The following is a 12,513-nucleotide window of genomic DNA, read 5'->3' as shown; positions in this document are numbered from 1 at the left end:
GCCTGACTGTGGAGGCGGACTGGAGGTCTGGAGCGGAGAGCTGGCACAACCCGTCCTGGCTGAATGCCTACTTCCGCACAGTATGTGTGAGGCATCAGCACAGGACGCACTGGGCTGTGCACGCGCACTGGCGATACAGTTCGTAGAACTGCCGCAGGATATGCGGGACAGAGGAGGCGTACTGGAGACCAGCAGCGTTGAGCCGGCACACCCCGTCCTGGCTGGATGCCCATCTTCGCACGGCACGTGCATGGTGCAAGCACAGGACGTACAGGACGACACAGTAGGTAGCTCCGCATAACACGGAGCCTGCCCAGTCATACGCTTCCTCGCGTGAGTACGGGGAGTTGGCTCTGCTCTGACACTAGGCTCCGCCAACCACCCCGTGTGCCCCCCAAAAAAATGTTTTATTGGGGCTGCTTCTCGGGCTTCCTCCTCGACCGGCCTCCTCCGTGTTGCCGTTGCACCTCTCCTGCCTGGGCATCTACCTTAGCCCATGGTCCTCTCCCCGCAAATATCTCTTCCCATGACCACAAATTGCCCACCTGTGACATGGCTATTTGCTGCGCCTGGGCACACTGCTTGGTCCTCGTTTGGTGGGATCTTCTGTCACGTCCGTTGAATGACGGGTCAGACCAAGGCGCAGCGTGATATACGTACATGTTTATTAACTTATAAACACAACGACAAAACAACAACCGAAACGTGAAGTCCAAGGTAGAACACACAACATACCTACAAGGAACAAGATCCCACAACTATACAGTGCCAATCGGCTGCCTAAGTATGGTCCCCAATCAGAGACAACGAGCGACAGCTGCCTCTGATTGGGAACCACACCGGCCAACATAGAACCACACATACTAGATAATACATAGAATAAACACAACAAAGAATATACACACCCTGACTCAACATATATACGAGTCCCCTGAGTCAGGGCGTGACACAACCGCTCGTGGTGGGAGCTCAAACATTGTCCTGCTAACAAATAAACACACCACTTTGGTAAAATATCATAATTTACCTTGACATAAATGATGATGATCTCAAACCAAAGTTTTGATAAAACACCTACGTCAAAATATTGGTTTGAGACCCATTCTCCTGCTACAGGTAGCACCAATAGCAGATATAGCATGGTAAAGAGGTTAGCATCAATAGCAGATATAGCATGGTACAGAGGATAGCATCAATAGCAGATATAGCATGGTAAAGAGGATAGCATCAATAACAGATATAGCATGGTAAAGAGGATAGCATCAATAGCAGATATAGCATGGTAAAGAGGTTAGCATCAATAGCAGATATAGCATGGTAAAGAGGATAGCATCAATAGCAGATATAGCATGGTAAAGAGGATAGCATCTAAAAGGAAAGGATAGCAGCATTGGGTTAACTGGGAGGGAAACTTTAATTAGTCAGGACACCAGAGGATTTAGACTTCACAGACAGCAACTCTGAGAGGAAGAGGAGGAAGCAGGGGAAGAGGAGGAAGCAGGGGAAGAGGAGGAGGCAGGGTAGGAGGAGGAGGCAGGGGAAGAGGAGGAGGCAGGGTAGGAGGAGGAGGCAGGGTAGGAGGAGGAGGCAGGGTAGGAGGAGGAGGCAGGGTAGGAGGAGGAGGCAGGGAAAGAGGAGGAGGCAGGGTAGGAGGAGGAGGCAGGGTAGGAGGAGGAGGCAGGGTAGGAGGAGGAGGCAGGGGAAGAGGAGGAGGCAGGGTAGGAGGAGGAGGAAGGGTAGGAAGAGGAGGCAGGGTAGGAGGAGGAGGCAGGGTAGGAGGAGGAGGCATCCAAGTCAAAGGAAAGTCTGGTCTGTCTGTCTGTCTGTCTTTGCATAGTACCTAATGCATGGTTACAATATGAACCAGGCTGCACTCTCCTGGGTGCCACTTAGGAGAGGTTATTAAGAACACTGTAACCCTATATCAACTCATATCACTATGGCCCTATTTCAACTCTGAAATTTACATTGACATTTTAGTCATTTAGCAGACGGTCTTATCCAGAGCGACTTACAGTTTAGTGAATACACATTTTTTTTTATACTGGCCCCCCGTGGGAATCGACCCCACAACCCTGGCATTGCAAACGCCATGCTCTATCAACTGAGCTACATCCCTGCCGGCCATTCCCTCCCCTACCCTGGACGACGCTGGGCCAATTGTGCGCCGCCCATGAGTCTCCCGGTCGCGGCCGGCTGCGACAGAGCCTGGATTTGACCCAGGATCTCTAGTGGCACAGTTAGCACTGCGATGCAGTGCCTTAGACCACTGCGCCACTCAGGAGCATGCAATGCTATTAATTAATTGAAAAGTCAATGCAGAAAATAAGGAAAACGTTCAATTCATTCACTGATAGAAAACAGGCGTGCCTATAAACCAGACTCCCTGAAGACAGTACAGTACTCTCATCAGGAGCCGTACTGAATTAAAATACAAGTCCCAGTATGCATTGCCAGACCATTCCCTCCCACCAGCCTTGGCACGTTGCCCGTGGTGACCATAGTGTGTGTGGTCATGGCAACATAGATGTGGGCCAGTAGGTGGTACAGAACCCCTCTGTCACTCACATGGTACCCGTGTCCCGTCCTCCTTGTCCCGTCAATCTGGTGGTCTAACAACCTCCAGCAGATGGAGGCCCAGCAGGAGGACAGGGGGCCATGCCCTGGGCCTCTACCCCACACAGAGAGCACTCTGCTGGGCTAAGAGGGGCCACAATACCGGGGGTAACCCATGGCCCAGCCCATCTCTCCCACAGAGTAGACACACGTCTGGATGAAGGCCTAACATAGAGGATGATTTATGAGAACAGCATATAATTAAATACAACAGTAATTGAATGCGTTTCTATGGAGGAAAGTATGAATATCCATGCATAGAACTAGAATCACTAGAATGGCCATTCCTATTCATTTTCCATGGTCCAGTGTCACTGCTGTGGTTAGAAAGTACATGGTGGTTTATGATGGGGGGTCCATCTGAATTAGCCCAGCTAAAGCACAACTGAGTCTGCATGTGATAATGATGCAATAGGAACAGCCAGCAGAGACAGTCATACAAACTACCAAGTTCTGTATTTCTTATGTACCTCTGCCTCTTTATCTATGGGATTACTGACTGAAAGCTGTGTGCCACAGATAAAGTTAGCTGTAAATACATAGGACCTGTAGAGTCAAAGTTAGGCCCTATATAAAGCAGAGACATGAACGCAAACACCTTACCATATTGAAGCAATAAATAAACTAGTGATAAACATGATCTGGGAATGAACAAGGTGGTGTGTGTCCCATAATGATATTCAAAAGATGACGGACCACCTGCTGAGCCAGGAGGAAGACTGTTCCTAAGCAACAAGAAACTCTTATAAGCTCCTTCTAACCTCTTGGGAAATCCGGACCGGATCGGGACGCAGACAGGAATAACAACAGACATCTTTAACTAGGCCGAGTTATGAGCCTGCTCTCTGGGTAACCACGGTTTCCAGTCTTTTACATTTCCTTTGTGATATTTCAGAAACTATTGTCTGACTTGTGATTCTACTCTCTGGGTATTGGTCTCTTCGTCTACTAGGAGTTGAGAAACTTTTTTTACTTTATAAATTTACTTTCCTCCCTCTCTCAGATTATTATGAACAATTGAGGATTTCTTCTTCGATTTTAACCACATTTTGGAAAAGTAATGAAAATGTCAAAACTGCCAGCAATGAACAAGAATATGATGAAACATCTGATAATGTAAGCACTGCCAACGCCTCCTAAAGCACCAGGCTCCTACAGCACCAGGCTCCTACAGCACCAGTCTCCTACAGCACCAGGCTCCTACAGCACAAATGAAAGAAAGAACAAAACCGATGACTTGTTGGGAAACCGCAGGGATAAAAGTCTGCTGGTGTTATGTCGCTGTGTCGGAAGCGCTAACTGTATTTTTTTCATGGCGGTGGGGTACTTCGAACAAGAACACAAGACAAATGCATCTTTGCAACAACGTAGACCTTTATTTGTGAAAAAAAGTACAATACCTCGTCCTTACAAATACGCCTAAGAAAAAACGTTGAACTGAAAAAGAGCATTGTAAGAACGGGAAATAATGTTTCATCGTCATTGAAGAAAAGTATCTATTCATGTAGATTAACGCACCATAGGTTGACAGTGGTCTAAATTCAGATTCATCGTTAACATACGACTAGCACAAACGAGACAAAAGCTACATGTTGTTAATACATCAACAAAATATTGAGAAAGTGAAAATTCAGTACACTTTGTTTTAAAACTTTCCAAAAAACAGTGAACCAAAATAACTGTTGTGTTGTCCGCTAACCACACTACCAAGTTTTCAACCCGTTGGCTCTTCTTGCAAATTTCAATTCTGTTATGATGTGACCTAGTAAATCAAAAATAAATAGCCAACAAAGAGAATTGGTGCTCTTAACCTTCTGCGTGATGTTTGAAGAATTATATTTTTATTCAAATCGCACCACTTTATGCAACATTCAAATAATCCATCAAGGCGAAAGCTCAAGTCTTTTATGTTGCACGCAAAAGAAAAGCATTGTTTTTCATCATTTTAATGTTTTTGTACATGACACTAACAGTTACTGTACAATGCATGTATACATAGAATCAGAATGAATAGAATGGTCAGAGGTACTACTCCCGTTCTATGCATTCTAATTCTATGCATGTATAACTAAATGGTCTACTCAGACACCAGACCACCTCTCCACTCAATATGCCAGCCATAGCACTCTGTTGCCATCTTTTAATGTAGCATTCCTCTGATATAATGTTTACATTCGTGTAGAAAGATGACTACTCTTAACTCTGTGTCATCTCTAGATTATAGACCTGTATCTCTATCGACGATCCTATCAAAATATTAGACTATAAATTGTGCCTTCCTGTATTATACTGATGCTAAAAGGTATATTCTATTCTACTGAGCCATTTACTTTATGTTCCTATTCTTATATTTTATTATTTCTTATTGTTGTTGCATTGTCCAGAAGGAACCTGTAAGCATTTCATTGGATGATGTATTCCATGTGTATCCTGTACCATACGACTAATAAAACATGAAACTATCCTAAAAGAGACTACGCTATTCTGTTCCCACAGACATTGTGAGCTTTTTTGGTCAAAGTTATTGTGTTGTGGATGTACTCAAACCTGAGCTAGTTCCTTTAGCAAGCGTTAGCTAGTTCCCTTAGCAAGCGTTAGCTGCATGTATCTGTGTCCATGTCTTTTTGATGTATCCCAAATACCCTCATACCCTTCCTATACATCCCCATACACCCCAAACGCCACCTCATATCCCAACAGTTGACTGACTGACAGTGGTTACCTGGTGATGGATTTTAGGCCGCAACCCGAATGGAACCCTATTGCTTTTATAGTGACCTACCTTTGACCAGGGAATAAGGTACTATTTGGGATGCAGTCATAACCTGTCATCTGTTACACACTACAGTATATAACAGTAGATTAGTGATCACAACGGTAACAGATCTAAGACCACTGACCCAATCTTTCATTTCCTGTTCTGTTCTTCTTTTCTTTATTACTCAAAGTAGGTTTTGACATCATAACAAGGTGCTTCACACATACACACACACACACACACCGTAAACCACTGGGACAAAGAAATCACAACATCATTATTCAACAGAACTTGTTTCGCCATTGTCTCTTCTCTGGACAATACAACACAATGAGAAGAAGAGAGGAGAGGAGAAAAACCAAATGAGCATCCACGTGTATATCCACGATGCCTCTACATGTTGATCTAGGGTCCGTTTTGTGTTTTACTAAGACTCAGGGGAAGGCGAGCTGATCCTAGATCTGTGCCTATGGGACAACTTCTACCCTTTAACCAGTAAGGTAGAGGTTGGAAGCTGCCTGGGACAATCCAGCAGAAGGGCAACATCGCCATCTTGTGGAGACAGTTGCAGCTGCGCCCTGCATGTCAACTGACAATGTCCCTGGTTGAAAGAGTGCTGTCTGTCTGTCTGGTCGCCTGTGTGTCTGTCCGTTCGTCTATCCGCCCGTCCGTCTGTCTCTTTATCTGCAGCACTGTGGGCATTCCGTGGCAGAGGACTGAGAATGCGTAAGTACCTTCGGACATCCACAGTAGAGGTCAGGGTTTGGGGGCCGGGGAGGCGAGCTGGGTGGGTAGGTGCCTCTCTCCTACCTGCTGAGGCGAAGCTTGATAGAGTTCTTCACCACTGGAATTGGGTTGGCTGGCAGGAGGGGCACGTCAGACAGGTCCGCACTGACCATTCTCTGAGGGGAGAGTAAGATAATTAAATTGATTAAATTAACAATATAAACAGACCAAAGTGGAACTATAGGACATCTGTAGCCTATTTAGACAGGAACTATGAAAGTGAGAGCCAGACAGACAGAGAGAGAGAGAGATTAGAGACACATATTTCCCTCAGATTACAGAGATCCACAAAGAATTCGAAAACAAACCCAATTTTGATAAACTCCCTTATCTACTGGGTGAAAAACCACAGTGTGCCATCACAGCAGCATGATTTGTGACCTGTTGCCACAAGAAAAGGGCAACCAGTGAAGAACAAACACCATTGTAAATACAACCCATATTTATTTTCCCATTTGTACTTTAACTATTTGCACATTGTTACAACACTGTATTAAGACATAATATGACATAATATGACATTCTTTTGGAACTTCTGAGTGTAATGTTTACTGTTAATATTTATTGTTTATTTCACTTTTGTTTATTATCTACTTCACTTGCTTTGGCAATGTTAACATACGTTTCCCATGCCAATAAAGCCCTTAAATTGAAATCGAAATGAATTGAGAGACAGAGACACAGAGAGAGAGAGAGAGCGAGAGAGAGAGAGAGAGAGAGAGAGAGAGAGAGAGAGCGAGAGAGAGCGAGAGACAGAGAGAGAGCGAGAGACAGAGAGAGAGAGCGAGAGACAGAGAGAGAGAGAGCGAGAGACAGAGAGAGAGAGAGCGAGAGACAGAGAGAGAGAGAGCGAGAGACAGAGAGAGAGAGAGCGAGAGACAGAGAGAGAGAGAGCGAGACAGAGAGAGACGCAGAGACAGACAGAGATAGACAGACACCGAGAGACAGACAGAGAGAGAGAGAGAGCTCATACCTTAATATCTGCCTCCATCTTCACTTCCCCTTCAGAAGCAGGCATCTCCTCAGACATACTGTCCTCATTGACCTGTGAACACCAGGACCCACATAACAGTTTATCACAACTATCTAACCATGATAGACAGCAGTTAGTCTCAATTAGCAATAGTGTGAGATTTTGGCAATGAAGCACTTTATCTACTTCCCCAGAGTCATGGATACCATTTTTATGTCTGTGCTAGCCGTTCCGGTAGACGCTAAAACTACCTCTTACAGTTGCTTGCGAAAGTATTCACCCCCCTTGGCATTTTTCCTATTTTGTTGCCTTACAACCTGGAATTCAAATTGATTTTTTTGGGGTTTGTATTTTTTGATTTACACAACACGCCTACCACTTTGAAGATGCAAAATATTTCTTATTGTGAAACAAACAAGAAATAAGACAAAAAAAACCAGAAAACTTGAGCGCGCATAACTATTCACCCCCTCAAAGTCAATACTTTGTAGAGCCACCTTTTGCAGCAATTACAGCTGCAAGTCTCTTGGGGTATGTCTCTATAAGCTTGGCACAACTACCCTAGTACTCCTGAGTGGCGCAGTGGTCTAAGGCACTGCATCGCAGTGCTAACTGTGCCACTAGAGATCCTGGTTCGAATCCAGGCTCTGTCGCCGCCGGCCGCGACCGGGAGACTCATGGGCGGCGCACAATTGGCCCAGCGTCATCCAGGGTAGGGGAGGGAATGGCCGGCAGGGATGTAGCTCAGTTGATAGAGCATGGCGTTTGCAACGCCAGGGTTGTGGGTTCGATTCCCACGGGGGACCAGTATAAAAAAAATATGTATTCACTAACTGTAAGTCGCTCTGGATAAGAGCGTCTGCTAAATGACGTAAATGTAAAAAAATGTAAAAATACCCACTGGGATTTTTCCCCATTCTTCAAGGCAAAACTGCTCCAGCTCCTTTAAGTTGGATGGGTTCTGCTGGTGTACAGCAATCTTTAAGTCATACCACATATTCTCAATTGGATTGAGGTCTTGGCTTTGACTAGGCCATTCCAAGACATTTAAATGTTTAGCCTTAAACCACGCACATGTTGCTTTAGCAGTATGCTTAGGGTCATTGTCCTGCTGGAAGGTGAACCTCCATCCCAGGCTCAAATCTCTGGAAGACTGAAACAGGTATCCCTCAAGAATTTCCCTGTGTTTAGCGCCATCCATCATTCCTTCAATTCTGAACAGTTTCCCAGTCCCTGCCGATGAAAAACATCCCCATAGCATGATGCTGCCACCACCATGCTTCACTGTGGGGCTGGTGTTCTCAGGGTGATGAGAGGTGTTGGGTTTGCGCCAGACATAGCATTTTCCTTGATGGCCAAAAAGCTCAATTTTAGTCTCATCTGACCAGAGTACCTTCTTTCATATGTTTGGGGAGTCTCCCACATGCCTTTTGGCAAACACCAAACGTGTTTGCTTATTTTTTTCTTTAAGCAATAGCTTTATTCTGTCCACTCTTCCATAAAGCCCAGCTCTGTGGAGTGTACGGCTTAAAGTGGTCCTATGGACAGATAGTCCAATCTCCGCTGTGGAGCTTTGCAGCTCCTTCAGGGTTATCTTTGGTCTCTTTGTTGCCTCTCTGATTAATGCCCTCCTTGCCTGGTCCGTGAGTTTTGGTGGGCAGCCCTCTCTTGGCAGGTTTGTTGTGGTGCCATATTCTTTCCATTTTTTAATAATGGATTTAATTGTGCTCTGTGGGATGTTCAAAGTTTCAGATATTTTTTTTAACCCAATCCTGATCTGTACTTCTCCACAACTTTGTCCCTGACCTGTTTGGAGAGCTCCTTGGTCTTCATGGTGCCCCTTGCTTAGTGGTGCTGCAGACTCTGGGGCCTTTCAGAACAGGTGTATATATACTGAGATCATGTGACAGATCATGTGACACTTAGATTGCACACAGGTGGACTTTATTTAACAGATTATTTGTCTTCTGAAGGTAATTGGTTGCACCAGATCATATTTATTTAGGGGCTTCATAGCAAAGGGGGTGAATACATATGCACGCACCACTTTTCCATTATTAATTTTTTACAATTTCCTGAAATAAGTTATTTTTTTCCTTTCACTTCACCAATTTGGAATATTTTGTGTATGTCCATTACATGACATCCAAATAAAAATCCATTTAAATTACAGTTTGTAATGCAACAAACTAGGAAAAACACCAAGGGGGATGAATACTTTTGCAAGGCACTGTACATCCTTCATATGGGACGCAGAGACATAAAAAAATGGTATCCTCAAGTTCATCTGACTCCTCAAAATCTAGCACTAGCCCTTTTAATAGATGCTACTTATAATATCATCAAGAAGATAGATTACAACAATTAATATATTTCTACATGATGATGTGACACTATGGATAAGCTTGTTGCGTACCTGTGCCTCCACAGTGGTGCAATCCTCTCCATCTTTAGGAGCTGCAGCACCATCCTCTGGGACTGGGGAGGGGTCCTTCATCTGGTGCTCCTCCTCGGGGCTCTCCTCCTCCAGCATCTCCCGGTGAGGGGTCTGGGGGGCAGCTGGGGGGCCCATGGTGGGGGGAGTAGAGGGGGTCAGGCTTGTGGGGACTGGGTCTCCTGAAGGATTTTTCTCAGTGGCTGAATCCTACAAGGAAGAGAAGTTTATCAGTAAAAAAAAAAAAGATTTACTAGATCAATAAAATGCTCCCCACTACCAGTGTCGGGAGTAACGCGTTACATATTTCAGATTACTTTTATGAGTAACGGAGTTAAGTAACGTGTTAATTTGGGTCATATTATTACAGTTACTTTGTCAAACAACACGTGGTTACTTTCAGAAATCATATCTCTACCGGGCGACTTGTTTCCTCATTTAGTTATTGAGCGAGCGGAGAAAGGCTGTTTGGAGAAATGTCATGACAGCTGCTGCCCATAGAAATGTATAGAGGGCACAACCCTAATCTTTGCCATTGATCGCTTCTCTGATAGCAAAGCCCATAGAGGGCTTTCCCGTCTAGTGGGAAGTGTGCCCTCTATACATCTCTATGGGTCCGTGTACATGCGGTCTATAACCAGAACTGGCAGCTCGAGAGAAAGATTTTGAATAAAAAGATAGGAAGTCTGTACAGATGTTTGTCTTACAGTATATACATGGCTAATTCAGCAGCCCATATGATAGCGCAGCACATGTAGACCAGCACAGGAAAGCAGCGCCACAGATGAAAGGACAAAGTAGTGATCAAAGCTGAGTTGGTAAGTAGTCTATCTTTGGTAGATCTGAGTTGGTAAGTAGTCTATCTTTGGTAGATCTGAGTTGGTAAGTAGTCTATCTTTGGTAGATCTGAGTTGGTAAGTAGTCTATCTTTGGTAGATCTGAGTTGGTAAGTAGTCTATCTTTGGTAGATCGTCCTTGGTCCTCCCTGTTACATTCGTTTTTTTTTAAACTAATCCCAACACTGCCCACCACTATGCCAGAAATAAGTGACAAATATGTAGACAGAGGAGGGGAGGTGTCTCAAAATGCCAGCAAACAGTTGGAACAAAACAGAACATATATGGAATATGCATTTTACTGTATTATCTGTAAACTCCGGGCTTCACAATGAAAATTAATTTCTCTACTGGGACAATAAAGATTGAATACCTCAGCGTCTGATTTTAACCTCTTCCTCTCTTCCTGCATAGGAGAGCCAGGTCTCTTCACAGCTGGGGGACACATGGTGGAAGCTGGGGCCTCAGGCTGGCTGGCTGCAGCGGCGATGGGACTGGGAGGGGGACCTAGTGGGCCACTCTTCACTGGGGTCGACGTGGGCACAGTGGCCGGCACGGCCGTGGGGGAGGGCACTGACATGCTGTTGTCACTGTCTAGCGATAGGTCCAGACTACTGTCGTTCATCTGACGAAGCCCCTCTGTGGAGTGCTGCAGAACAGAACAAAATGCCATGGGTTACAACACAATACTGTAAGCAAGCATGTAGTCAGTCAAGAGACCGTTGTGAAAAGCAGAATATAAACACACTATAAATTAAATCTGTTACACCTCTATAGTTAAAAAGTAGGAGCTGAAGGTGCACATCCAAATGGTTAATGAGGTGCAGACTAACGGACCATGAATTACAATAAGAATTAATCACATATAGCTACAGGTAGAGGAGGAGGAGGAGGAAGCCTGTCGTACCTTCCTTCGTTTGGGCATGACCAGATTGGGCAGTAGCTGGTGCAGTTGTCTCCTCTTCACATGCATGGCCTGGATCTTCATGTCCACCTCAAACATCTTGCTGTTCATCGCCTGGCGGTACACTGCAGGAAACATTTAGAAGATAACAATGATTACGGTCCTTTTTATATAACATTAACAGGCTAGTTTGTGTCAAATAATAGAACTAGACACAAATGCAGAAAACATCACAAATATCCTTTCAAATTCGACATTCCAGAGTTGAATTGAGTAAGGTGATCATACCTGTGTCAGTAAAAGACTGGATGTCAATGGTCAGGTCAACATTGAGGTTCTCTGATGCCTCCATCTTCTTAAAGATGACCCCTATCACCCACATGGTGCTGACCTCCTCTCTGGAAAAGAATGAAAGACAGGTGAAAAATGTCCATGGTCAAGTAAGAGCTTACTACAATCTTGCATAGAAAACCTATAATATACTCACTTCTCCCTGCTTTCCTTGGGTCCAGGGAATGACTGGGGGTTGACATGGGCCAACGTTATGAACTCATTCTTCTCCAGGTTTCCTACTAGGATCCTGATCTTGGACTCAACCAGACCAACCCTGCCAGGACAGAGAAAACCACACTTTTCATAATGTATTCCCCAACAGTAGGCTAATAAGAGCAACATTGACATGGATGAAAAATGTAATACACCGTGTCTCCACCCTAATTCATTCAGTCATATAATCTCATTCACATCAAGGTTTTTCCAGTGCTTTTTTTTTTCTCTACAGTCAGTACTCACCACTCAAGGTGCTGCTTCTCGGTGGGGGCGCTTGCTAGCAACACAATATAATGCCTTGGAACATAAGAAACAGAACAATACCATTACACCCTAAAGACAGCAGCCAGGCAACGAACCCAGGCTAGGAGAGAGCCCCAGGCCAGGAGAGAGCCCCAGGCCCCAGGCTAGGAGACAGTTCCAGGCCCCAGGCTAGGAGACAGTCCCAGGCCCCAGGCTAGGAGACAGTCCCAGTCCCCAGGCTAGGAGACAGTCCCAGGCCCCAGGCACAGAGGGGGCCCGGACCAGATTTGTTTTATTTACTTTTTATTTAACTAGGCAGGTCAGTTAAGAACAAATTCTTATTTACAATGACGGCCTACACCGGCCAAACCCAGACGACGCTGGGACAATTGTGCGCTGCCCTATGGGACTCCC

At 45.0% G+C, this 12,513-nt stretch overlaps 1 protein-coding gene across 1 annotated transcript; it reads right to left on the bottom strand.

Annotated features, from left to right (window-relative positions):
• Positions 1-3,970: 3,970 nt before the first annotated feature.
• LOC311108679 (poly(A) polymerase alpha-like) lies at positions 3,971-12,182 on the bottom strand (the record flags this gene model as incomplete). The annotated part of the gene is made up of 8 exons (XM_084151389.1): positions 3,971-6,276; positions 7,134-7,205; positions 9,550-9,777; positions 10,777-11,052; positions 11,311-11,432; positions 11,596-11,705; positions 11,795-11,914; positions 12,100-12,182. Coding segments are annotated over 8 exons (1,107 nt in total), but the record flags the coding sequence as incomplete, so codon positions are not given.
• Between the last annotated feature and the right edge of the window lie 331 nt (positions 12,183-12,513).

The sequence above is a fragment of the Coregonus lavaretus genome, assembly GCF_964263955.1.
Source record: "Coregonus lavaretus genome assembly, chromosome: 33".
NCBI lineage: Eukaryota > Metazoa > Chordata > Actinopteri > Salmoniformes > Salmonidae > Coregonus > Coregonus lavaretus.
The sequence above is the reverse complement of the archived record's forward strand: the minus strand, read 5'-3'. Positions and strand labels throughout refer to the sequence as shown.